Source organism: Pezoporus wallicus, unplaced genomic scaffold (genome assembly GCF_028554395.1).
Source record: "Pezoporus wallicus isolate ANWC-B61680 ecotype Strahan unplaced genomic scaffold, APGP_CSIRO_Pwel_v1 contig_2910, whole genome shotgun sequence".
NCBI classification, from domain to species: domain Eukaryota; kingdom Metazoa; phylum Chordata; class Aves; order Psittaciformes; family Psittacidae; genus Pezoporus; species Pezoporus wallicus.
The window spans coordinates 1,321,543-1,346,116 of NW_026642858.1; the positions used below are offsets into that span (position 1 = coordinate 1,321,543).

At 42.9% G+C, this 24,574-nt stretch overlaps 1 protein-coding gene across 1 annotated transcript in view; it reads right to left on the reverse strand.

The window, feature by feature from the left end:
* Window positions 1-886: 886 nt before the first annotated feature.
* ACER2 (alkaline ceramidase 2) overlaps window positions 887-24,574 on the reverse strand; it is a 29,127-nt gene continuing 5,439 nt past the window's right edge. Inside the window, exons 3-6 of the mRNA XM_057432935.1 lie at window positions 23,628-23,769; window positions 22,598-22,735; window positions 5,429-5,566; window positions 887-4,161 (exon numbers count right to left, since the gene is read on the reverse strand). Coding sequence (XP_057288918.1) covers window positions 3,975-4,161; window positions 5,429-5,566; window positions 22,598-22,735; window positions 23,628-23,769 — 605 coding nt within the window. The 3' untranslated portion in view covers window positions 887-3,974. The remainder of the gene's footprint in view (window positions 4,162-5,428; window positions 5,567-22,597; window positions 22,736-23,627; window positions 23,770-24,574) is intronic.

A 24,574-nucleotide genomic window follows, 5' to 3' on the forward strand; every position in this document is an offset into this window, starting at 1 on the left:
AATCAAAGCCCACCCAGAACTTGATCACTGCTTTGCTTTCTTTCCTGGGTATGTTCTCTGTTATTTTAACAACAAGGTTCTTGAGACAGCTTGTCCCAGAGGCTTGGCTTCTCTTCCTAACCATCTGTCTTGCACAGCTTGTAGGAAATTATGTCTAAGCCTCTTCCTCTGTCATATCTGGTCAAAAGAAACCAGAAGCTCTGAAGTTATCAGAAAAAATTCAGTGCTATGATGACATTCTCCTGGTTTCCATGGGAAACCATGTCAATAATCTCCAGATACAGCAGGCTGAGTAACAGGATGATATATGAGCCAATTCACCAGCTGTTTTTGACATCTTACCAACTGCAAGAGATTAACTCTGGGTGAGTAATATTCTTGAATTATAGCTATGCTTTCACACAACAGTTATTTCAAACCAGATCACATTGGCTTATGGGGATCTGCAAACGTCTCAAAAAAGGTCTTTTACGTGGGGTGAGAGGAAATGTGGTAAAAGGGAAGCAGGAGCAGAGAGGGAGATGCAAAGCTACTATGTAGCCTAAGTAAGGAGCACACTGTTGGGTAACAAACACTGAAGATACACACTTTGTTCTCCAAGTACTTAACTCTGACACAGATTTTTCGATTTGTGGAAACACAGGCCACTCATTCTTAGTGATTCCTTGACACTTATTGACTCATGGGCTTGCAGTTTTCCAAGTATTTGCTTTACCTACAAAAAATCAGTTTGGTCCCTATTTCATTTATTAATGGTCTTCAACAGTCTCCCTCCTCCTTTAAAAGCCAGAACTCCTGAGTAAGGAAGGTTATCCTTCCTATACTTCAAGGCATTAGGCAGCTGCATTCTTTTCCACAAATACAATGTATGAAAAGGCAAACAATATTTGTTTCAAATGCAATTTAATGTTGCAAAGTATTACATGCTTTCCACAAACATTCAGTATACAGACTTCAACAGAGATGAAGAAAAACAAAAACCCCAACATCACTCCTTACATGCTACTTATTGAATTTTAGTGACTGTGAACTGGGCAAGTGTTTGCCATCACAGAGAGCTAAATACCCTTTCTTGAATAACCTGAAGTTTAACCTTCAAGGAATGATGGGTTTCACACACCAATATACAGAATCGACATTATACTCAACACAATATTGCATCCCACTATTTAAACTAAAATACTAATTGAACCTAAAGACTACAAACCCACACACTTCCTGCCAGCAAGGGAAGAAAGCATTTTGAGGCTTTAAAATCTGAGGGTGCATATAAATCATTTTATCTCCAACATAATGCACTTACTTGTGCATGTTTATTCCTGTGTATGATCAGGGCAGTGCACAAACCCCCTGTATGCCAATCACATACTTCTTTGGGTACTAATGTTATCATGAAAGTTCACTCTGTAAAGCTGTGAATCTGATAAAAACTGCCCTTTTCTTACCTTTTTGAAACAAGTGTAGCCTTTGTCATAACATATAAGTTAATATTAATTTAATATAAAATGCAGTAGCTACACCAAGAAGTTGTGGGCTGTTATTACAGTGGAATACTCCCAACTAATTCTATAGTGGAGATCAGATAGTGATCTTTGTTTGAAGAGTACAAAGGCCAGAGGTTAGTTAATAAAAATACAGGAGATGATTCTTGGCCTGTACCTACATTTGCTCACCTCTGCAATAGCTGAATGCTCTCTGATAGGTCTTTCAATTACAAAATTACTTCTTTGTGAGCAGTCAGACTCTGTAGAGCATAAGACAGCAGTTGACAGCAGGTTGATTAGAGCTCTTTGAGTCAAAGGTTGCTTTCAAAAAAATACTGAGTAGGAAGGCTCCAGTAATTCTTCATTACATCGGCAGTTACCAAGTTCCCAAGCAATACTGAAAATAACTTATTTACCATAATATAATAATTTAGAAAACACTATTGAAAAATCTTACTCAAAGTAGGACCATGTCAGGCAACAACACCATTAGCTGGGTTCCAGCCAGCAAGCCTATGTGTTTAAGGATCTAATCATATGAATTTTAATATCTGAGAAGCGTATTTCATATTTAGGGAAAGAGGAAGGAAAAGGAAAAAGCAGCAGTGTTTCAAAGACTAACAAACGTTACCATATGAATTTTCACAAACAAGTTTCATATAAAAATTACATGACTGTGTCAAAAAGATCATGTTTCTCTCAGACGAATCTACTAGCAAGTGATACAAATTTTGCACTGTTCCACTGGACAGATTTTGCTGGATTTATGATCTGTCAGTCAACCTGACAGTAGGCTACTTACCAGCTTTGAAGTTCTCAAGAAGACAGTCACATCTCCCACTAATAAAACTTTGCTTTAAGCATAACAGCATACACCTTAGCTCTTGTTTTCTAAGCACAGATTTGAACATAAAAGTTATCGTAAATGTTTTACAATGCTTGAAAGTTAATTCACCCCAAAATTCTTGTTAAAAGTCACCTTCCTAAAGATAACACTGTATAGAGTTACATTTTCACATTACTAGAAAGAAAGTACAACATGAGACAAAGGAAAGCACAGAGGAAATGGTATTTCCTGGTCTAATATGAAAAAAAGTATTTGGAAAAATATCCGAAGCCTTAACCTACTTACAGTTCAGATGTTAGGTGGAATGTAAGCAGACCTTTTTTTTCCAAGACTGCAGCTACTAGCATCTACAACTGCTAATATTTGAAAAATATGCCTACACTTTGCACCATTTTTTAAACAGAACTAGCATAAATTGCTGCAAAAAACAGAGCCATTCCTGAATCTCAACCCAAAATATAACCTTAAAATTAAATAGATCTAGACATGCTTATCTTTACAAAACAGGCTGAAAACAAACAGAAAATTTGAATATACTGTTGTTTTCTAAGAATGCAAGATTCAATGTTGCATTTCATTGTTCACTGAAATCTAAGTCTTCAGCTTGGTTCTTAAGCAGTCATCTACTTTTTTTTCTAAAAAAGTGTCAGTATAGCTAGCGGAGCACTGGACTATCGTTCACGTCACTTTGCAACGCCTTGGTGAGAAGTTAACTCTCAAATTGGATGTACAGGTAGGCACCTATGAGTTTTTGTAGTTTAATCACACTGTCAATCCACATGCTGACCTGAGCTGTCACTGAAGTTAATGTTCAGCCTTCTGTGTGAACTTCAATACCAAATTCAAGACCAAATGTCTCTGTAGAGGTAGAAAGGGATTTCTGTGACATTTCTGTAAGAGGGAAATATGCAGCATACAAATGTCTAAAGGTCAGTCTACAGAAAAATTCAAAACCTTTCAAAACCTTTGAACTCCTATTTAATTTTAGTGACAATCTTCTGTCAGCTATTCTTGCATTTACACTGCCTAACTGCACTGATTCAGTTGCCCAGTTGCAAACACTTTGCACTTGTCTCCTGTTGTACTTGGGGAAGTAACCACATACTCTGTGATCCAATGTGACGCACAGCCAAACTCACTGTATATATGCCAGGCTGGGAGGAGCACGTGCTTTGAGCACACTCTTGTGGCGATGTGCACCCACATCAAAATTATAGTTGAGAAGAACACAGGATGGCATGCAGGCATCTTGGACTGGCTTATGTCGCAAACGAGGCCTTTAGCCACAAGTTACAAATGGAGCAAATTAAGCACCAGAGGAGACCTACTGCAGAAACATCATTCCTTGAGCCTGGTATTTGGAAAGAGCTTTTATCAAGAAAAATGCTCCATTGAAAATACAGTGCAAAACAGAGCCAGCCAGAGAAGGCAGTGGTTACTTTAGTGTTTGAGGGCCTCCACCTTCCTGCTTCCTCATTCCTCTCCAGAGAGGAAAGAACACACTTGCTTCCTCTTTCTATGACACCTGAAGTGCTGCATATCTTAGGAAGAAGATAAAATACAACCCTATTCAATTATCATCATTTAAATACTGTCTGTACTGGAATATAAGTTGCATCTCCATCCTCATTCCGTGGCTAACTTCATGTGACCTTCACAGGTGCTTTCTTGTGTGCACAGAGGAGGGTGACGTAGGGAACCCCAATGAACGCCCATCTTTCACTGGGCCAGAACTTTATGACAGGGCCCTGCTCGGGGATCTCAGAGGCAGCATCGAAGTAAGCAAAGCAGACACAGCCCAGGTACGCCGCAAGACAAATCAAAATGTGCCTAAGAATAGACACCCACCCCCGCCCCCCCAGAAAAAAGGAAAAATAAGTAACATGACTTCAGTAAAGCAATCAAACATCTCACCAAGCTTTATAATCAGTCTATCCATCTTCTTCCCCTGACTATCCCCCCGAGGGTTGCTGGCTGCCTTTTGCATACAGGCAAAGAATACAGAAAATAAAGAAAACAACAAAACCATAGCTTATCCTTGGTCTAAACTGGCTGCAGCTTTTTTGCCTCTCTGCACACGACAGATCTGAGTAGAAATGCTGAGATATGGTATCTTGAATAAGAGAGCACAACTTGCCAAGTGGTAAAAGAGAAAAAGCACCAAAGTCCCTCACTGCTCCCCCACTTCACCTCAGTTGTTAACAGTGGAAGTTTAAGCTTCCAATTGAGCAGTGCTGCAGAATTTTCAGTAACCAGTAGAGCAAGGAATTCGGTTAGAATTAATGAACTTAGTGTCTGAAGAATCTGATCAAGCCAGGGAGACTCCTAAATCTAACACCTTGGATAGCATGAGACTTGCTCTGACGTATAATCTTAACAGTAATCCTATGAAGCCTTAACCAGAAATAGCCACCAGACTGCACAGAAGGGTAATGTGCCCTTGTGGCTAAGAAGGCCAGTGGTATTCTGAGGTCCATGAGGAAAAAGCACTGCCAGCAGGTTGCGGGATGCGATCCTCCCACACTACTCTGCGCTCATGAGGCTGCATCCACAGTACTGTGTCCAGGTCTGGACTCCTCAGTACAAGACAAGGAGCCACTGGAGAGAGTCCAGTGGAGGGCTACAGTGACGATTAGAGGACTGGAACATCTCTGATGAGGAAAGGCTGAGAGGGCTGTGCCTGTTCAGCCTACAGAAGACAACTGAGAGGGGATCTACCAATGCACACAAATATCTTCAGGGCCAGTGTCTAGAGGATGGGGCCAGACACTTTGCAGTGGTGCTCAGCAACAGGATGAGGGGCAACGCGCATAAACTGGAACACAGGAGCTTCTATCTGAATATGATAAAGAACTTCTTTACTTTGAGGGTGGCAGAGCACTAGGACAGATTGCCCAAAAGATGTGGAGTCTCTTTCTTGGGAAATATTCAAAACCTGCCTGTACACAATCCTGTGCAACCTGCTCTAGGTGAACCTCCTTTATCAGGGGGATGATCTCCAGAAGTCTCTTCCAACCCCAACCATGTTGTGATTTTGTAACGTGGTGACAATATATTATATTCTAATCAAACTCTGGACTTTATACACAACACTTACCACACACAGTGCAAATAAGGGAAATTAAATGAGGACCAGGTCTCACAAAATGCTTTGTCACTGATCCAGCAGAAAAGTGCTAGCGTCCACCAAAGGCCTGAAAAGAGGCCCAGTTTGTACACACGTAGGTTTTCACATCTAAGGAAGAAAACACAAAGAAGTTGTTATGAAACAATGTAAAATTTGCTTTGTAATGTCAGCTTGATGATTTTTGGCCATACATATTTTAGGGTAGGATTCATAATGCCGTCTTTAATATGGCTCCACAATAAATGTCTTTAATAGAGACACTTTACTTACAGTAAATATGGCTCTGATGCAAGGCAGTGGCAAGGTAACAAACCAAACCTTCCAATCAGTAGATGTGTTTTGGGTATTCTACGAAAGACCAATCTGCAAATGGTGGGCAAACATCAAAGCATTCCCATACGCATGGAGGGGCATCTAGGACCTACTAACTAGTGACTGGTAGTTACACATGCTGTCTGCGAACAATCAGCCACACAGGAAGTGCTCAGATTTGTTGGTATTTGTCGTGGTTTAAAACCAGTCAGGCAGCTCATTTACTCACTCCCCCCCCCTTCTTTCCCTCCCCCTACTCCCGGAGGGACAGGGACGGAGAGGAGAATCGAAAAGAATGCATCTCCCACGGGTTGAGATAAGAACAGTTTAGTAACTAAGGTATAACACAAATCACTACTGCTACCACCAATGATAATAATGATAAAGGAAATAACAAGGGAAGAGAATACAACACCTCATCACCCGCTGACCGATAACTCGCCCCCTCCAGCCCGACCAAGCTCTCCCCGATACCTTGTCCAACCCCGAAGTCCACTAGCCCTTCCAGGTAACTGCCCCCAGTTTATATACTGGACGTGACATGCTGTGGTATGGAATACCTCTTTGGCTAGTTTGGATCAGGTGTCCTGTCTCTGCTTCTTCCCAGCTTCCCCTCCTCCCTGGCAGAGCATGAGGCTCAGAAAGTCCTTGGTCAGACTAAAACATCAGTGTTATCAGCTCTATTCCCAGGCCGAAAGTCAAAACACAGAGCTGCACCAGCTACTAAGAAGGAATAAAAATGACTGCTACTGCTGAACCCAGGACAGTACTTGTCACTATACAGAGACTGGTAAAAAAAGGAACTGGATGACAGTTTTTTTAGTTGGTTAATTCCTATCTCCTAAAGCAGTCCCACATCTACTGATCAGATGACAGAATAATTTGCTTAAAGTGACTTGTTTGAAGTACATGTCAACAGTAAACCAAAAAGCCAAATCTCTAGTCAGTGTAACAAGGAATACTCAAACTTTGTGAGGATTGCAGGCCCCTGTCTTCTGTATTGTAGAAAAAAACAAGTCAATGCCAATCACCCCACAATCACTTCCTCTGTCCCAAGGTCTTCAAGAGGGGCTTCTCTATTCCACACTCATCTTCTACGTCTTACACTTCTGTCATGAATATATTGGGAATGTCTCTTCCCCTTCATCAGATCAGCAGCCAACTCTTCTCTCTGCTCCAATCTAGCCATCCCAGTAGATTTGACACTGAATCACAAGTCTTCTTCCACACAATTCCTGGGACAATTCACTGCATCTGAAGACGAGAAATGCCTGGCAAACAGGTCTTTTAAAGGGACACTTTACATTGTGACACTCATAAGCAATAAAAATGTGTATCCTTGAAGGAGGGAGCTTGAATAGTCAAACATGTCTTTACTGCCTGTATTGCAGTAGTATTTATGCTCCCTAATCTTTATACACAACTGTCCTTGACAACAGACTAACACAGTGCAACACAGGCCAGAAAGCAATTTGGTCTTCCTGTCTTTCACACAAAATACTTGTCAGCCTGAAACCTGATGTTCTCATTTGATATATTTAGAGAGTTCTAACTTTTCCAACACTTACTGCTAATTGTCTGCATGGCCCTACACAGCCTACAAGCCACAGGCTACCCTGCATTCAGTGTCAGGGAAGTAGTAATGCCAGCTCGTCCCAAGCTAAAATATATCACTACACCCTCCAACACAAAGATGATCTCCAGCTACTCAGCTGTAGAAGGACAGAAGAGAATAACTCCTGTCTCTCTGTGGTAGAAAAGCAGAACTGCCACTAGTAGCAGAGTTTAGCTAAGGTGTCCTATTTCAGCTGTAACAGTGATTTTCCTCCTTCCTAGCAGCTGGTGCAGTGCTGTGTTTTGGCTTTAGTCTGCGAACAATGCTGGTAACACACAGAGATTTTAGCTGTTACTAAGTAATGCTTACTCTGATCAAAGATTTTTCAGTCTCTCATGTTCTGCCAGTAAGGAGGGGCACAAGAAGCCAGAAGGAAGCAGAGACAGGACACCTGACCCAAACTAGCCAAAGAGGTATTCCATACCACAGCATGTCATGCCCAGTATATAAACTGGCGGAAGACACCCAGAAGGGCAGATCAGTACTCAGGCAGGGCTGGATATCGGTCGGCAGGTGGTGAGCAATTGTGTTGCACATCACTTCTGTTTATGGGGGCTTTTTTTCCTTTCACTTTTTAGCTTTATATTCTCTCCCCTTGTTATTTGCCTTATTGTTATTGTTAGTAGTAGTAGTAGTTTTGTATTATACTTTAGTTATTGGACTGTTCTTATCTCAGCCCAGGGGGTTTACACTCTTTTGATTCTCCTCCCCATCTGTGTCAGTGACAATGGATAATGGTCCATGGTGAAACACACAAAACCAGAAAAGTACTGTTTGGCACAGTTTGTGGGAACATCACCTTCAAAATAGGGGAGTTAACAGGGCTGTTAGAAAAAGCGAGTCTTATACCAGTAAACCTCTGTTCACATGCTGGCCACATGTGCGCTGATGTTGCAACTTGTAATTTTCCACTCCAACACAAGGGGGGATATAAGCACCTGCGCAGGGATGGATGGGTGAGAAGGACAGATGAGCACCTTGATTCAGGGGACGCCCTACCAACACACTGCCTACCACCCCTCCGACCAGGCAACATGTTCCATCTCCTTCTCCTGCTCAGCAGTATCCCATTCAACCAGGGGTTGGTATGTATGTAACCTGCTTTGCATTAATACAAAAATATCTGCTTTGCACTAATAATAAATAGCCTAGAGCATTTGATTGCTTACATTGTGTTTGGTGTCCAGTCTTTGCTCATGGGAATGCTAGGTATTGCAACATAACTGGTGACAAGTATGGGATTCCGGGTCTGTGAGATTGTGAGAAACATTTTGGGATAATACGAGTAGAGTGGGGCCGTGTAGTGGAGTGCACAGCTATCGGATCGTGCCACACCTTAGTGGGGCCGTGTAGCGAGTGCACAGCTACTGGATCGTGCCACGCCTTGGTAGTTGTGATAGGGTTGTGTATTAACAAACTAGTTGTACTCCTTTATTGTGTTTCATTTCTCTCAACCCGGAATCCCGGATTCTCACAGTACAAACAGTGCAGACTGAGAACAGGGCCTGGGCAGTGGGGCGCAGAGCTGCACCAAGAGGAGCTGTTCTGTGTGTGTGGAAGCGCGGCTTGGTCTGTGTGTGTGCTGTCAGGGTTGCTTTAAGGTTGTTGTGTCATATACTATTGCTATATTTCATAGGAAAGAGCCTTGGGCCGTGGCTCCTCCTGTGGAGTGGCCAGGGTGTACACAGGAACCATGAAGCACATTGTGGGATAAAATAGAGACTTGCACTAATGTAGGACCTGAACCATGGGGAGCTAAGGACCCCACAGGAGTGCTAAAGTATTGGGGTGAGTTTGTAGAAACCACCCATACCCACTTGAAGGAGTGACCGAGTCATGCTGGACACATGACAGGCTGCTTGCTGCTTGCCTACAAAGGCATGGTAGATAAGAACACAGAGTTGCAGCAACAAGTAGCTGATTTACATTCCAAGCTAGAAAGGGACACAGCAGAATTGCTGTTGCAGAGGCAGGCATTTATAGCCGCTGCGTCACAAAAAAAAAGAGCAATAAAAAAGATACCAGGGCAGTGAGGCCATGGGTCCATGCCCTTGTGTCTGATCCTGACTGGGACCAGGAGACACAGAATGGAGATATTTGGGGTACCCCTGAGTCAGAATCAAATACTGCAGATGAGACAGACATGAAAAAGAAAGCAGCCTGCAAATCTCCTGTGTTTAAATGTAAGATGATTACCAAGGCAAATAGACAAGTAAGAACAGATGAATTGACAGACTATAGTCTTGAGGAGATTAAGAACTTATTGGATAAACTGAAGCAAAGGCCAGGGGAGACACATCAGAACTGGCCAGTTTGCCTCACAGAGGACGGAGCAGATACTGTATTGCTAGATGGGGTGGATGCAAAAAACCCCATACTACCATAGAACAAGGAAAACCCATTGAACAAGTGACTGAAAAGCTAAGCCAGTTAGGGAATTCACCAGGACTTGCCTTGGACAAAGCAGCTCATGATAAGGGCAGAGTAGAAAAGGAGGAGATATAAACAACTGCAAGCCATCCTGTTCCTGTTACATGGATAATTGAAGAATTGCTGATAGTGCACCTGGGTCTTGAGCAGGCCAGGGAGTGTTTGTGTGCACGGGTGCCAGGCTGGGCTGGGAAACAGCCTGAGGAGTGACTGTTTATAGAACAGAATTACAGGGACTGAAGACAGTCACTGTGATTGATGTGGTTTCTGTTTGGCTTCATAGCTCAGATCTAAGCCCTCTAGAGTTCCAGCAGGCCACTTGTGTTGCTGTTTGGGCCTGGAGAAGAGTGCCTGGATAGGGGCAGGGAGACTACTTCTTTAGCAGGTGTTCACCTGGGGGTCTTTTATATACCGACTGGACAATGCTGTACAAAGGCAGATTGAGGGTCACGGGGCTGCTTGTGCACTTCTGTTAGCATATGAGGGTGCAGGTGTGGGGGTGTGGGGATTGCAGGGCTGTGTTAGCCCCAGTCAGACGAAAATTTACAGACATTGCCGAGTTGACTGGGGCAAGTTGGGATGTTGGAGCAGAGGCTTGTAGGGCTCCTGTATTGGCTGCTGCATTAATTATTCTGTTTTTATTGGTCATATTAGGTCGCATTCCAACCTGTTTGGCCCTTTAAGTGTGGGTAATGACATAGCTAACTCCTTGACTGTTAACACTCTGCAGTTCACTTCTGCAGCTGCTTCACATTCCTTTTTTCATCAGAGTGCCTCTGTTTTAAAGAAACAGCTTAACCTGCCTTCTTCTCAAGCAAAGCAGATTTTGTCAGGTCTTGCCCTGACTGTCAGTCGACAGCTCAATCCTCATTTGCCATGGGTGTAAATCCCTGTGGCTTAAAGGTGAATGTCGTATTGTGATCCTTTGGGCCCTCAGAAACGGGAAGGGTCAGTGGAACTGATAACCTAGGGGAGGGGGTATGTTTGTGTCCTACCTACAGGTCCATGGTGGTCAGACCTGTTGGAGCTGGACAGACAAGTTGAAGAACCCGATGCCTCAGCTTCAGGTGCTGTCCTTGAAGACCCCAAGCAGAATGAGACAGAGGAAGAGAAAAAGGAATGATGTGCAAAACATCACTTGGGCAACTAAAAAGTAATGACCTGAGTATGTGTGCTTGCAATGTAGCTGTTACTAGAGGCTATGATTTTGTGTATAAACCACCTCTATTTACTAGCCAGTTGCTAATAAGAAACTACACCTTGTATCATATGGATTTGTCACTTGTAAAAGAGATGTTAGAGCATGCAAATTTACAGCAGCTGATAGAAAATGCTAAGGCAGAAGCCAGAGAAACTAATACGATGGTAGTATTATAACGCAGGCAATGGAACCAATTAAGAGGGTGGGAGAATTCCACTGGTGGGAAATTTTCTTTGGCTGGTCCCCCACTGCCACCAGCATCTTCAATGCACTGCTGCACCCTGTAGTAGTTATACTGCTAATGTAAATCTGTGTGTGCTTTGCCATAGTAGCAACTCTTTATTGGATGAAGCAGGTGAAACTCCGCATTGACAACGAGGTGCAAGGCCTGAGGCTGGCCAAATGCCTCCTACCATAGTCAAGGGCACGACTGGGTTGGCCTCTGCTTTTGCCACCAAGAAGAACCTTTAGCTCTGCTGTTGGCTGCAACCCAGCAGGCACTGAGCAGTGGGGACACATGCCATGCCAGAGCTTGATGTGAGGAATGGCCTCCTCTGTTATAAGAGTGCCATCCAGGAGGGAAGGGAGGCCAAGCATTCTGTGTTTGGCATGAGAAGTGATCTAGTCCAAATTCCCTGCTCAAGCAGGGTCATCTAAAGCAGGTTTCATCATTAGTGTAAGTAACTACAATAATAACTAACTATCATATTTGAATCTTCTGTTCTCTAAGGCTAATGTCAAGAAGCTGCTCTTGTGTGATTTAAGATTCCTTAAGCAGAGAAGGGGATAAAGAAAGCCAAGGACTGTCTTTGCAAGTAACAGCATCTATCTCCAGGTTCCCAAGACTCCCAGTATATCTGGCCAACACATTGGTTTTGGAGCCTGCATATCACTGCTTTGCTTTGCTTTGTTTTTCCTCCATGTCATCTAGAAACTTGTTACCAGTCTGCAAAGAACCGAAGCCAAAGTGCTTGCCGCCTTGATCGTGCAAAACAAAAATAGGGCAGCTATTAATTTTTTTGCTTTTAGTGCATAAGCATGGGTGTGAAGACTTTGACGGGTTATGTTGCATGAATTTAAGTGACCGCTCCAGTTCAATACATGCATAAATACAAAAGTTAAAGACCCTCACTAGCCAGCTAGCAGAAAACACCAGGTGGAACCTCTTTCAGGGATGGACCTGGGGGTGAGACTGGCTGCTAGAAGCTGTTATGTTATTAGTGGTAATAGGTATTGGGGTTTTATGTATTTTATGTTGTGTTCCTTGTCTTTTAGCGCTAATCCATTCTCTTATAGACAGTAAATTACATAAAACTGTAGCAAGGATGGTAAAATATTTGTGTGTTCCAACCACAGACCATGGGGTGGCATGTGTCAGTGACAATGGATAATGGTCCATGGTGAAACACACAAAAATAGAAAAGTACTGTTTGGCACAGGTTGTGGGAACATCACCTTGAAAATAGGGGAGCTAACACCGCTGTTAGCAAAAGGGAGTCTTACACCAGTAAACCTCTGTTCACATGCTGGTTAAGTGTGCGCTCATGTTGCAACTTGTAATTTTCCACTCCAACCCAAGGGGGTATATAAGAACCTGTGCAAGGATGGATGGGTGAGAAGACCAGACACACATCTTGATTTGGAGGATGCCCTGACGACCCACTGCCTGTCACCTCTTCAACCACACAACATGTTCCATCTCCTTCTGCTCGGCGGTATCCCATTCAACCAGGGGTTGGTATCTATGTAACCTGCTTCGTGTTCATATATATATATTTGCTTTGCACTAATAACTCAATAAATAGACTAGAGCATTTGATTGTTTACATTGTGTTTGGTGTCCAGTCTTTGTTCATGGGAATCCTATGAACTTGGAACACCATCCTGCCTGGAAGAGGAAGGGGAGGGTGAGCAAACGGCTCATGGTGCTGCGCTGCCAGGTGGGCTTAAACCACAACAAAAAGGAACCCAGGAAAGCATTCAGAAAAATTAAAAATGTACACAGAGTGCTCTGTCCAGGAATATATTGCTGGAGCAGCAGTATAGCTGGCACTGGTGTATTGCAAGCTAAAGGATTAGCAGAGTTTTCCCTGTAGAATATATTTTTTTCACTCTTGAAATGCTCTTTCAGTTGCCATTTTAACAGATATTTGGGATTAAGAAACTCCTAAAGATGAACAGAAGGCACCTTTATAGCTACTGGATTAACAACAGAAAAGCTACCAACTGCCTAATCTTGTTGATAGAGGATTTTCTCTAGTGTCCTTTGCACAAGTTGATTTCAGGATCTCATACTTCTTTTTTAAGCCATCCTTAAATGATGCCACATTCAAAATCATCACACTTATCTTTATTATTCAAAAGAGTACTTCAACTACCAGTTTAAACCATAATCCTCTCCACAAGAAAGATACCACAATAGCTGTTTTCATAATAAACACACCTACACGACTGCCACAAAAATTAACACTCCACAAAACATATAAACCAAAATGGCTTTTTTTCTTACACCTGAACCCTCCAATCCACTTGGCAAGCCACAAGACATAGTCAGAGGAGACAGGGCTTGCCCAAATGGCTTCAAGATTGTCTATGCTGCATACTGTGAAAAGGCTTGTTTCCTCTGAAACAGTGTTTTTAAGTTTAAAAAGGCTACAAGAATCACAAAGAAAGGAAAGAGTAAGGAGATTTTTGAGTTGCGTATCAAGCTCCAGAGCTCAGCTATACAAGTTCTTCCTTATGCTCTTTTATGAGACATCCCAGTAAGAAATACAATCAAGACTTGGCATGGTTTTGTAAGTAAAACTATACTGGTAAATCCTCCATATTTTGAAGGATTCCTGCTTCTACCAAATAACTAGAGAGCATGGATCCCTTCATAAAAGATGGGGGAAATTGTTACTGGTCAAAAACCACTGCTGTATTATGTATACAGAGCTTAATTCTCACCCATTAATGCTAAGGCAGATTTATACTCTTCAGTGAGATGCACAACTGTTCATAAGAACTGTGACCAAACTGGATGGGTCAGTTTTGCACTTTTGACAGATAAAACTGGACTGCTGTGCTAGATACTTGTGTATTCTGACAGAGGAAAGGGTGTGTGTATTAAGAACACAGGGGCTTTCTTGGACTTTTCTGAAGGACATAAATGTGCAACTGCATTCCATTTAAGATAAGACGCTTGGCCTCAAATATCCACCTTCTTTGTAATTGACTGTGCCTGACAATATCGGACTAGTTTGAACACCGAGAGGAGAGAAAAATTAACCTTCATATTACCTAGGATTCAAGGCTGCAAAGGAAAACTGAGAGCTTACATGAAGAAACTTTCCCAGTGCGAGATCAGCCATAGAAATGGTACAGATTTTAATGACAGGTTTGCTCACTACCACCATCAGGTACTACCATTTATTTTTATAAACTTCAGACAGGATGTTGCAAGGTGTACTGCAAAAGATAACTCTAAGGCAGAAAGAGTCAAGCACAACAAGGGCAGCACAACTTGATGGTCTGTGCAAACTCTCAGGTTTTCACCCATTATAGAGCCTTCAGTTCCTGCAGTAACTGGGTTTTGGATGGGCTAAGGACAAGCTTGCAGGGGAGACAGAGGACTTCAAAGCTTCCTACCTGCCACTGCTTTTACTACAATGAGGAGATATAACATAAATACCACCCAGATGCTGGCAAGAGAGACGGACCCAACCCATTTCTTTTATTTCTTAATAGACACAGACACTGATCATTCAAACTACCACTGACACAGAAACTGCCAGCTAAGGGTTTAAAGAGCTCTTTATGCCGCTGTGCACAGATTTGTGACATGCTCCTATCCTGCTCTGGTCTGAAAGAAGCTTGCGCTTGCACTTCCACTTCCAACTTTTGCCTACACAATGCATGGTCTTTTTGGTTTAACACAAACAGCAGTTATTTTAATACCATAGTTTCTGCAAACACTACTGTGTCCTAGCCATTTGCTGTCTGAGGGACTGCACTGGTACACGATTTCAGCAGCTTTAGCTTCCAAAGTCATGGCACCCCCAGCAAAACACAGCAGCGTTTCTTCAAATCATGCAACTTGTTGGATGTCAATTAATTGTCTGATTCATTTTGACACAGTTATCTCCCTTTATACCCTAAGGAATATTTTAAATTTTTAAGTAGCTTAACCTTTTAGTCAAGGGAATAAAAGAGCAGTAAGCAACCTGCAACAATGAAGCAGGGCTTCCCCACAGACAGGTTTCTAGTAGGAGAATCAGGCACGAATGGACAGAGTAAACCTTCAATGCTCAGGGCTAATGCCAGCTATGCAACAATATTCTAGCATCTGTCTGCACATGGAGATAGTTAGATGCCTGATGGTAACTTGTGGAGACAGTGTTCTCACAGGAGAATGCATAAGTAGTACATAAACTCTGAATAATCCTGAAAGATACAGCAAGGCCATGAGAGGCCCGAAGAAGCTTAAGCAAGCAAGATAAGAAGCTGGAATTCACTGAGCTAATGAGAACTGTGGACTGTTGGCAAGCTTTTGAGGTCAAGTTCTCACACCTGTGTTTAACCAATTATATGTTAGTCACTAAGGGTCTTCAAGACATGTACCCAATCATAATAGGCCAAATGACTGTAAGTGCATGTAAGAAACAGTATATAAGGAGTTAAGGCTTTGTAATAGATTTGGCAATCGCTTGATCACATTGATCATCTCTGCATTGTCCGTGACTCCCGTGTCAACAAGTGGCGCCCGGACAGGGACCCTCTGATCGATAACTCGACAAAGATGAGTTTGAAGGTCCAACGAAAAGGAGGGGGCAGAGAGCCGGCCGAAATTCAGCGCTGCCCCGGCGCTGAGAAGTCAGATGTCTGCAAAACTTGGGGAATCTCGCCCTGATCAGGTGAGCAGCCTGGGAGGAGATGGGGCACTTGCTATCCAAACAGGAACAGGCGGTGGTGAAGCTCCTCCAACACATTCTCTCTAAGAGAGGACTGCAATACGATAGTGCCGCCTTACAGAGGCTGTTAAAGTGGTCCCGTGATCGCAAGGTTAGTAAAGGGACCAAAGATGCACAGAAACACTCTACACTTTGGAGATGGGTGTTTGAGACTTTGAAAGAGATGAAACTGGAAAGGGTGGCGGTAGCTTCTGTATTTGCCTCCACAGTTCCAGAAGGGGCTGTCTCCCCTAACCCCCATCATAGTGCTGCGGGTATGACTTTTGCACCTCCTGTGGTACCTGGAATGGCGCTGAAAAAATCAACGCCCCGAGCCAATGAAAGCAAGAGCCAGGTCCGCAGATGGCCACACACCAAACAAGAGACACCTGACAAGAAAGACATAGCTGTGAACAACAGAGACCCTGAGTTTGACCCAGGACCAGACTCCGAGTTCCCTGAATCCAAGCCAGATTTATATCCTCTGCTTCCAGACTCTGACTCTTCGTCTCCCAGGTCAGTCTGCTCAGCTCATCAGCAACTACTTACTGGCCTTGGAGACGCTCAGCTGCAACAATTGATGAAAAAGCTTGAAGCCCTCGAGACTGGGATTGAGACATCTCCATCAGTGCCTCCACCTTATTCTCTGTAAAACCCCTTCCTTAAAGAAGGCAAACGGGGAGGGGGTGGGAGAGGTATCGGGGGGGGGGCACAAATCCTGCGCACTTTTGGCACGGGTTAATCAAAGATGTGATTATTACAGGTGAATTTTCTGCAATGGGCCTCTCTGCATATCCTGTGTTTACTACACAGCAGGGGGCTAAAGAGCGGGAAGCTTTTGATCTCAAAATAGTTAAGGAGGCCCGACAAGCGGTGACCACATATGGGTTAAAATCCTCTTATACTCAAGCTGTATATGTTATGATTTTTTTGTGCTATTGACAGGAGACTTTAATGACTCCCCTGCTATAATACGTGGTCAGGCATTAGGTTCAGGTTATATGACTAAAACTCTGGGTATTCTGGTCCAGTACAAGGATTTGGAAACTGGCATTTGGAAAGGTCCTGTGGAATCAAAACTAACAGGTTGAGGTTATATGTGTGTAAATTACAGATTCCAGTTTGCGGTGGGTACCAGCTCGATGGGTGAAACCATGGAAAGAGTCAGCACCGCTCCAGGACACCTCCCTTGTCAGTGATTGAATGAACTGAAATTTGAGCTCAGGACATCCGTTTTATGGATGTTTTCAGCCCTTCTTAAAGTGAAGGGAGCAACCTTTTTTTATGTTAAAGTTACCAAAAACAAAAAAACAAAAAAAACAGACACCCCCCCCCCCCTCCCCCCCCGAACCTCTAGGGAAGCGAAACCAGCGCGGGATGCAGATGTATTGTGTGATTTTCTGGTGGTGAGAAGGTCTCTTTTATGCTCTTATCAGGGGTATTGGGCATACTGTGATGGACTGTGGACTTGGGACCCCTTAAACAAGTCATTTGATACAGCTTCTCTGTGATACTCATGTACTAGAAGTTGGTAAATATAAGTATGTCAAGGTTTGTATCGACCTTTGGAGACCTTTATAGATATTGCTGGCCACTTCTTTCAACATAGGCTGGCCACCTGTGTCGGAATGAGTGTGCATTTTGGTCAGTATAAAAGCCCAAGCCTCATACGATGTGGGGAAGGCAGAGCCTCTGTGGGGACGCCCACTAAGGATTAGCCTGCCACCTCGCACTGCAATAATGCTTCTCGGAGCTGGTTTCCTGTTAGTCTCCACAGGGTCCTTGTGCCACATTCTGTATGTGGGACTGTAGTGGGAGTAATGATTGTCTGGATTTTGTGCTTCAAATATTGTAGTTGTGTGGCGTGTGCTTGTGGGATCCCATATGTGTGTGTGTGTGTGTGTGTGTGTGTGTGTTGAGGGCAGACAGTGTTCTGTGTATTTTTTGTTGTTGGGTTCATGTAAAAGTTTTTAACCGGTAGCAGTTTAACATTTCGGGCAAGAAAGGGTTAATACAAAAGTAAGGTTACCGGCTGGTATTTATGGTTGCTGCTGAAGCACGCAGGCAGCTGTAGCTGCTGCCGAGCAGGCACGCTTTTATGGCTGCTGCCGAGCAGGCCGGCGTTTGTAGCTGTGCAAAGCAGGGTGAGCGACTTTTAAAAAAAAACAAAAACACAACAAACAAACAAACAAAACAAAACAAAACAAAACAAAACAAAAAAACCTGACCTCCAATTCAGCTCCTAGTGCTCCACCGGCGGAACAGCCAGGATGGACGCCAGAGCCGAGGAGTGAAGAAAAAAAAAACCAACAAAACAAACAAACCAATAAAAAACAAAACAAAACAAAGCAAAACCCAACCCCTCAATCTATTGCGGTACTGAGGCAGTTTGTAGAGACACCACAGACAAAGCCTAAAGAGCACCCGAAACACAGTGGGTGCATGGTAGGAGCCTTGCTTAGTATGTTTAAGGTAACCTGGGGGTGAATCCAAGCCTTGGAGGAATAGAGGAATAGATAGATCGGTTGAAATAAGAACTGCTAACTAAAAAAGCGAGTGGGGTAGTGCAACCACAAGCTTTATTAGCCATCACCTAAGCAGCATCAGGGTGGAAGGAGAAAAAAAAAAAAAAAAAAGAGGCAATGATGCATCAAACTCCGTGACTGTTAACAATGTGCAGTTTAACCTGTCTGCTTCTCAAGAACTGATAACCTGGAGGAGGGGGTATATATGTGTCCTCCTGCCTACAGGTCCATGGCGACTGCCTGCAAAGTTTGTCAACCCATGCCATGAGCTGGACAGACGAATGGAAAAACCTGATGCCTCAGCTACAGGAGCTGACTGTGAGTACCCCAGGCAGCATGAGACAGAGGAAGAGAAAAACTAACGATTGCAAAACATCACTTGGGGACAACTGAAAAGTAACATCCTGAATATGTGTGCTTGTAAAGTAGCTATTATTAGAGGCTGTGATTTTGTGTATAAAACCACCTGTATTTACTAGCCAGTTGCTAATGAAGAACTACACCTTGTATTGTATGGATTTGTCACTTGTAAAAGAAATGCTAAGAGTACGGAAATTTGCAGTAGCTGCTAGAAAATGCTAAGGCAAAAGCTGGAAAGATTCTAACACAATGGTAGTGTTATAAAGCAGGTGATGGAACAAATTAAGAGGGTGGGAGAATTCCACTGGTAAGAAATTTCTTTGGCTAGTCCCTCGCTGCCATCAGCATCTTCAACATGCTGCTGCACCCTGTAATAGTCACTCTGCTAATGTAAATTTGTGTGTGCCTTGCTGTAGTAGCGACTTGTTACTGGATGAAGCAGGTGAAACTCTGCATTGACAACAAGGTGCAAGGACTGAGGCTGACAAAATGCCTGCTACCACAGTCAAGGGCAAGACTGGGTTGGCCTCTGTGTTTGCCACCAAGAAGAACCTTTAGCTCCGCTGTTGGCTGCAACCCAGCAGGCGTGAAGCGGTGGGGACACATGCCATGCCAGACCTTGATGTGAAGGATGGCCTCCCCTGTTATCAGAGAGCCATACAGCAGAAAAAAGGGGCAGGCCCAGCAGCCTGTAGTTGGCATATGTTGGAGATATGATCTAGCCCAAATCCCCTGCTCAAGTAGGGTCACCCAAAACATATATAAAACAAAAAGGGGGAGATGTGGAGACAGTGCTCTCACGGGAGAATGCATAAGTAGTACATAAACTCTGAATAATCCTGAAAGATACAGCAAGGCCATGAGAGGCCCGAAGAAGCTTAAGCAAGCAAGATAAGAAGCTGGAATTCACTGAGCTAATGAGAACTGTGGACTGTTGGCAAGCTTTCGTAGGTCGAGTTCTCACACCTGTGTTTAACCAATTATATGTTAGTCACTAAGGGTCTTCAAGACATGTACCCAATCATAATAGGCCAAATGACTGTAAGTGCATGTAAGAAACAGTATATAAGGAGTTAAGGCTTTGTAATAAATTTGGCAATCGCTTGATCACATTGATCATCTCTGCATTGTCCGTGACTCCCGCGTCAACAGTAACTCACTGAATAACTCTCATACTAATTTGATGACATTTTAATCTCACTGGTGGTTTGGCTTGAACCAGCAAACCAAAGGATCCATATCTGCTTCGCCCCTGACACCATCCCCTAGGAGAGCTTTTGTGGGGGTCTCTTTATGAAACACATTAAGGGATTTGTTTGGACAGAAACGAGAATACAGTTTTACCATTTCTTTGTCTTTCATGCACAAGTAATGCACTTAGCTACCTTTTTCTCTTTTGATCATCTCCCACTCACAATACTTCCTAGCATAAACTACCCTACCAACTCTTCATTCAAGAACATAGCACTCTTTTGTGACAATACTATCTCCTCATCAAGGACAAGTGAGGTACAGAGAATTCTCATTTGAAAACACAGTTGTTCTGATTCACCAGAATTCTGTACAAGATTGACACCAGGGGAATAAGAACAGGGAGTTTTGGTCTAACACATCACAACACAACACAGCACAGAACAGAAGAAACTTCTCTGGAGGCTTTTCTCTTCCTTCCCCAAATACCAGTTTCACAGATAAACTTCTGCTGCAGATTGCCAGGCCTCAGATGTGTAGCTCCCTAATGACTGTGCTAGTAGAGAAGGGAAGAATTGCAGGCATTTTAAATAATGCTTGTATTATTTTCCCTACTACCAAAATGGATGAGATGACTTCTTGTGAAGAGTGAAGGTGGTAAGATTTGCATGAAAAACAGTCTGGGAATGAGCTCTGAGGGCTTGACACTTAACAAGACCTGGGGCAGTTAAGTTGGAATATTGAAAGACAGCAAAGGTAAACAAGCAAGCCTTGGGGGATTAGGCCAGGATGTTCCTGTAGCAGGGAGTCTCAGTCGAGGCCAGACCAGCGGGTCTGAGACAGCGGGGTGAAACTGTTACAGTGTGTCCTCAGCACTGCAATTGGACTATTTACCTGGGGATTTTTACAGGGGCCAATGAGACTGAACATGGCATGCTTGTGCAGGTTGGGAAAGTACCGAACAAGGGGATAAAGAGGACTTGATTGTAATAAGGTTGGATTTGTGTCTCCTCATCATCTTGAGTCCGTGTCATGATACACCACAACTTCTCTCTTCCAGGTTTACAAGAATATATCTTACTTAAATCTCCTAGGGATCAATATAGCTTAAAATAAAACTCTTACTTATTTCCCTTTTATACTTAGGAATTTGTAAAAAAAAAAAAAAAAAGGTATTACATCATCCAATACACAATCAAGACGGCATACGTCACTTTAGGTCCCTTTTTAATCACCAATTCAAAAGAAAGTTTATCTGTGTTTTTAATTCTTTTTCAAACAACAGACAGGAAAACTCCACATTTTGGTAAGATAAGAACTTTTTTCAGAGGGAGTTTGAAAAAGCAAAATCTGTAGGCATACCTATTCCTGGATTTGAAGCAATACTAATTTTGAAGCACACTAACCGTCCAATTTTCTCAGGAGCTTATGCCTGGAAAACTGATATGTATAGAGTTCACATATATTATTCAGTGCCATATACAGATCTCCATTTGCTTTGTCAGCAGTTCCTCAGTGCTCACATCAAAATGAGACGTCCCCACCAACATTCAACTACTTGTCTACAATTAACTTGTGTGCTGTCTCCCAAGCTTCTTTGACAGAAATAAATACTGCTCAGCAGGTTGTCTAATGAGATAAGACTCACAAGCACCTTTACAAAACACTGTTAGCAAAGGCTTCCACTGTATGGAGAAGCAGTGGCACAATAGGGTAAGATAGCAAACAGGAGAATCTCTTTTCTAATAGGAACAGTCAGAATGCAGATATTTAGTCCTGTTTGTTTCTTTTGATGGACATAAGCAATATCTAAGGGCAACATAAGTTGTAAAATCTTTCTTAGACACTGGAGAAGAAGGGGAAAAGACAAGTTCATATGCCCATGCTTGTCTGGTCATTTGTGCACCCAATGAAAAGATTGAAGAAAAGAAGTATCTGTACAGCTGCTGGTATTGCTACCATGGTAACACTAAAATGCTAAGATCTGTCTCAGGTTCTTCTCTATTTGCATTCTGGCTTTATAGTTTCTAAGACCATGATTGACAGTTATCCTCCACAATCTAGTGATTAACCTTATCTTTGTTGGTCTGGCTCCATCATATAATACATGTCAGAAGACAAAGTGGTGTAAAAGTAATGTACAATTTTGAGAACTATTGAGAATTTTCCATGCATGCTTGGGCCTTGATCCACATTCCTTCTAGTATCTAGACTGTGATCATGCAATCACCTCACCCTTACATAGACTATAGAGCAGAAATGCTCAGTAGAGTGAAACCCTTGCCCTGATTCCACAATAAACAAACAAATTTGAGTTAGATCAGGTTGCAGCAAGACATTTTGTCACAAGAAGTCAGCCAATAGCTGACCTACTATTTGGCCCAGGGGAAAAAGAGAAAAATCCTTGTCAAAAATGTCTTGAACTGGCAGAGGAAGTTTATACCAGATCTGCACTTACCTGTGGTAGAAGAATTTTTGATCTGCAGAAGGAGATGAAGTCAGATCTACTGTATTGTCACACGTTGGCCTAAGGATCTCAGAAGACAACACTGCATACAGGAGAAATGTACTCACCTCTTCAACTCAGCAACGAGCAAAGCTGTGCAGGGAACACCCAGAGTCATTAGTGAAATGTTGTTGATGGCAGGCTTAATGAAGGCAAGGCAGGTAGTAACTCCAGACAGGACACCTACAGCAGCTTTAAATCGGCTCCTGAATAGGATTTTTGGGGGGAGAAAATTTCTAATTACTAAATTCTAAATACTAAACCCACAATTCTTAAAATTATGTTCATAACAGGCTTATAATAAACACCTAGACTTTGAATACTTAAACACCATCCTTAACCACTGCCTTAATTATTCCGACGAAAATACAGCTGACTTCCATAGGTCCACCTTCATGCACACTTAGGCTATACAGAAGGAAGAAGGTAAGAGGGTTTCCCTTACTTTAGCTGCAACTTATGTAAGCTACTCATGTAAAGGTCTCCCTAGAATCAACAAGAACAAGCACTTCCAGAGGCAACTCACCTCATCCCAAGATCTGAAGTTACAGGGCATAAACCATCAGCAACTGCAGACTTGGGAATTCTGAAAAAAATGGGCTGAGATCATAGAATCACAGAATGGTTAGGGTTGGAAAGGCCCTTCAGATCATCTAGTTCCAACCCCCCTACCATGGACAGGGACATCTCACGCTAGACCATGTTACCCAAGACTTCGTCCAACCTGGCCTTGAACACAGCCAGGGATGGAGCATTCACAACATCCTTGGGCAACCCATTCCAGTGTCTCACCACTCTTACAGTAAAGAATTTCTTCCTAAACTTCCCCTGTTTAAGTCTGAACCCGTTGCCCCTTGTCCTCTTGCTACAGTTCCTAATGAAGAGCCCCTCTCCAGCATCCTGGAAGCCTGCTATGAGGTCTCCACACAGCCTGCTCTTCTCCAGGCTACAAGCAATAGGAAGAGAATGGAGTGAGAAAAAGTAGTGGTGGCAGCGCTAAGGTTGGATGACAACTCAGTGCCATTATGTGCAGATTTAGGTATCAGCATAAGAAGTTTCAACAAACATGAAAATATACATGTATGATTGTATGTTTACCTGTCATTCCGAAAAACTTTGGGCAGGTATCTCCTAGGGAACCACATGGCAAAAGCACACATCAGGACCCAGAGAATAGCCAGCTCATCCAGCATCTGGCCCAGGAAACTGAGGGTGGCGTGGAAGTAAACAGATCCAATTCCTGGAAGAATCAATAAAAAAGGCATTATGAACAGTTGCAGTACTATAGAGATCAAAACATGCTGTGCATGTTCAGAATTTCATAGCAAATGATGGATACCATTTGGCCTAGAAAAGATTTTTAAAAAAAAAGAACAAATCCAAACAACCAAAACACAAATGCCAACTTTCCAAAGAAGGCAATCCAAATCATCAGCACCTCATTAATAAAGAAGCAGACCCTTTACAAAAGCAGCAGCTAAAGATGCCAGCTTCTACTAAAAAAGTAGATGTGAAGAACCATCCAGTGGTAAAGTTAAATATAAAACCAATTAAGAAATAAAAGCCAAATGCTGCTTTGGAATTCTCTCAATAGGATGAGAATGGGCAAGACAAAGATCAAAAGTAGCATCTGATGACTACTCCATGATACAGGTTTAGAGGTGAAAAATATCACACTGCCCCCCCACATGGCTCTGATGTAAAAGTTTGTAAGTTGCCAGTGCCTCTAGGAATTAAAAGAATCTTGCATCTACAAAATAGCTAAGCCTTTGGGCCTTCTCACTTAATGCAAAACCTATTACCCTCTTCTGTCGTGCTGGTATCACTAGCACAAACGCTTTCAGCTCTCATTTAAGCAACAGAGGAAAGAGCATCAACACTGCTGGAGAGTGTCCTGGCCCAATGACAAGATTAAGCACAGATATAAACAAAAGAAGTTATGCAGAAGAAGGATAGGAAGGGAACAGAGCTAATGCCTACGTCCATCAACCTCAAATTGCAAAAAGCATTTTCCTTTCAGAAACCAGGTTGCTTCAGCTCCAAGC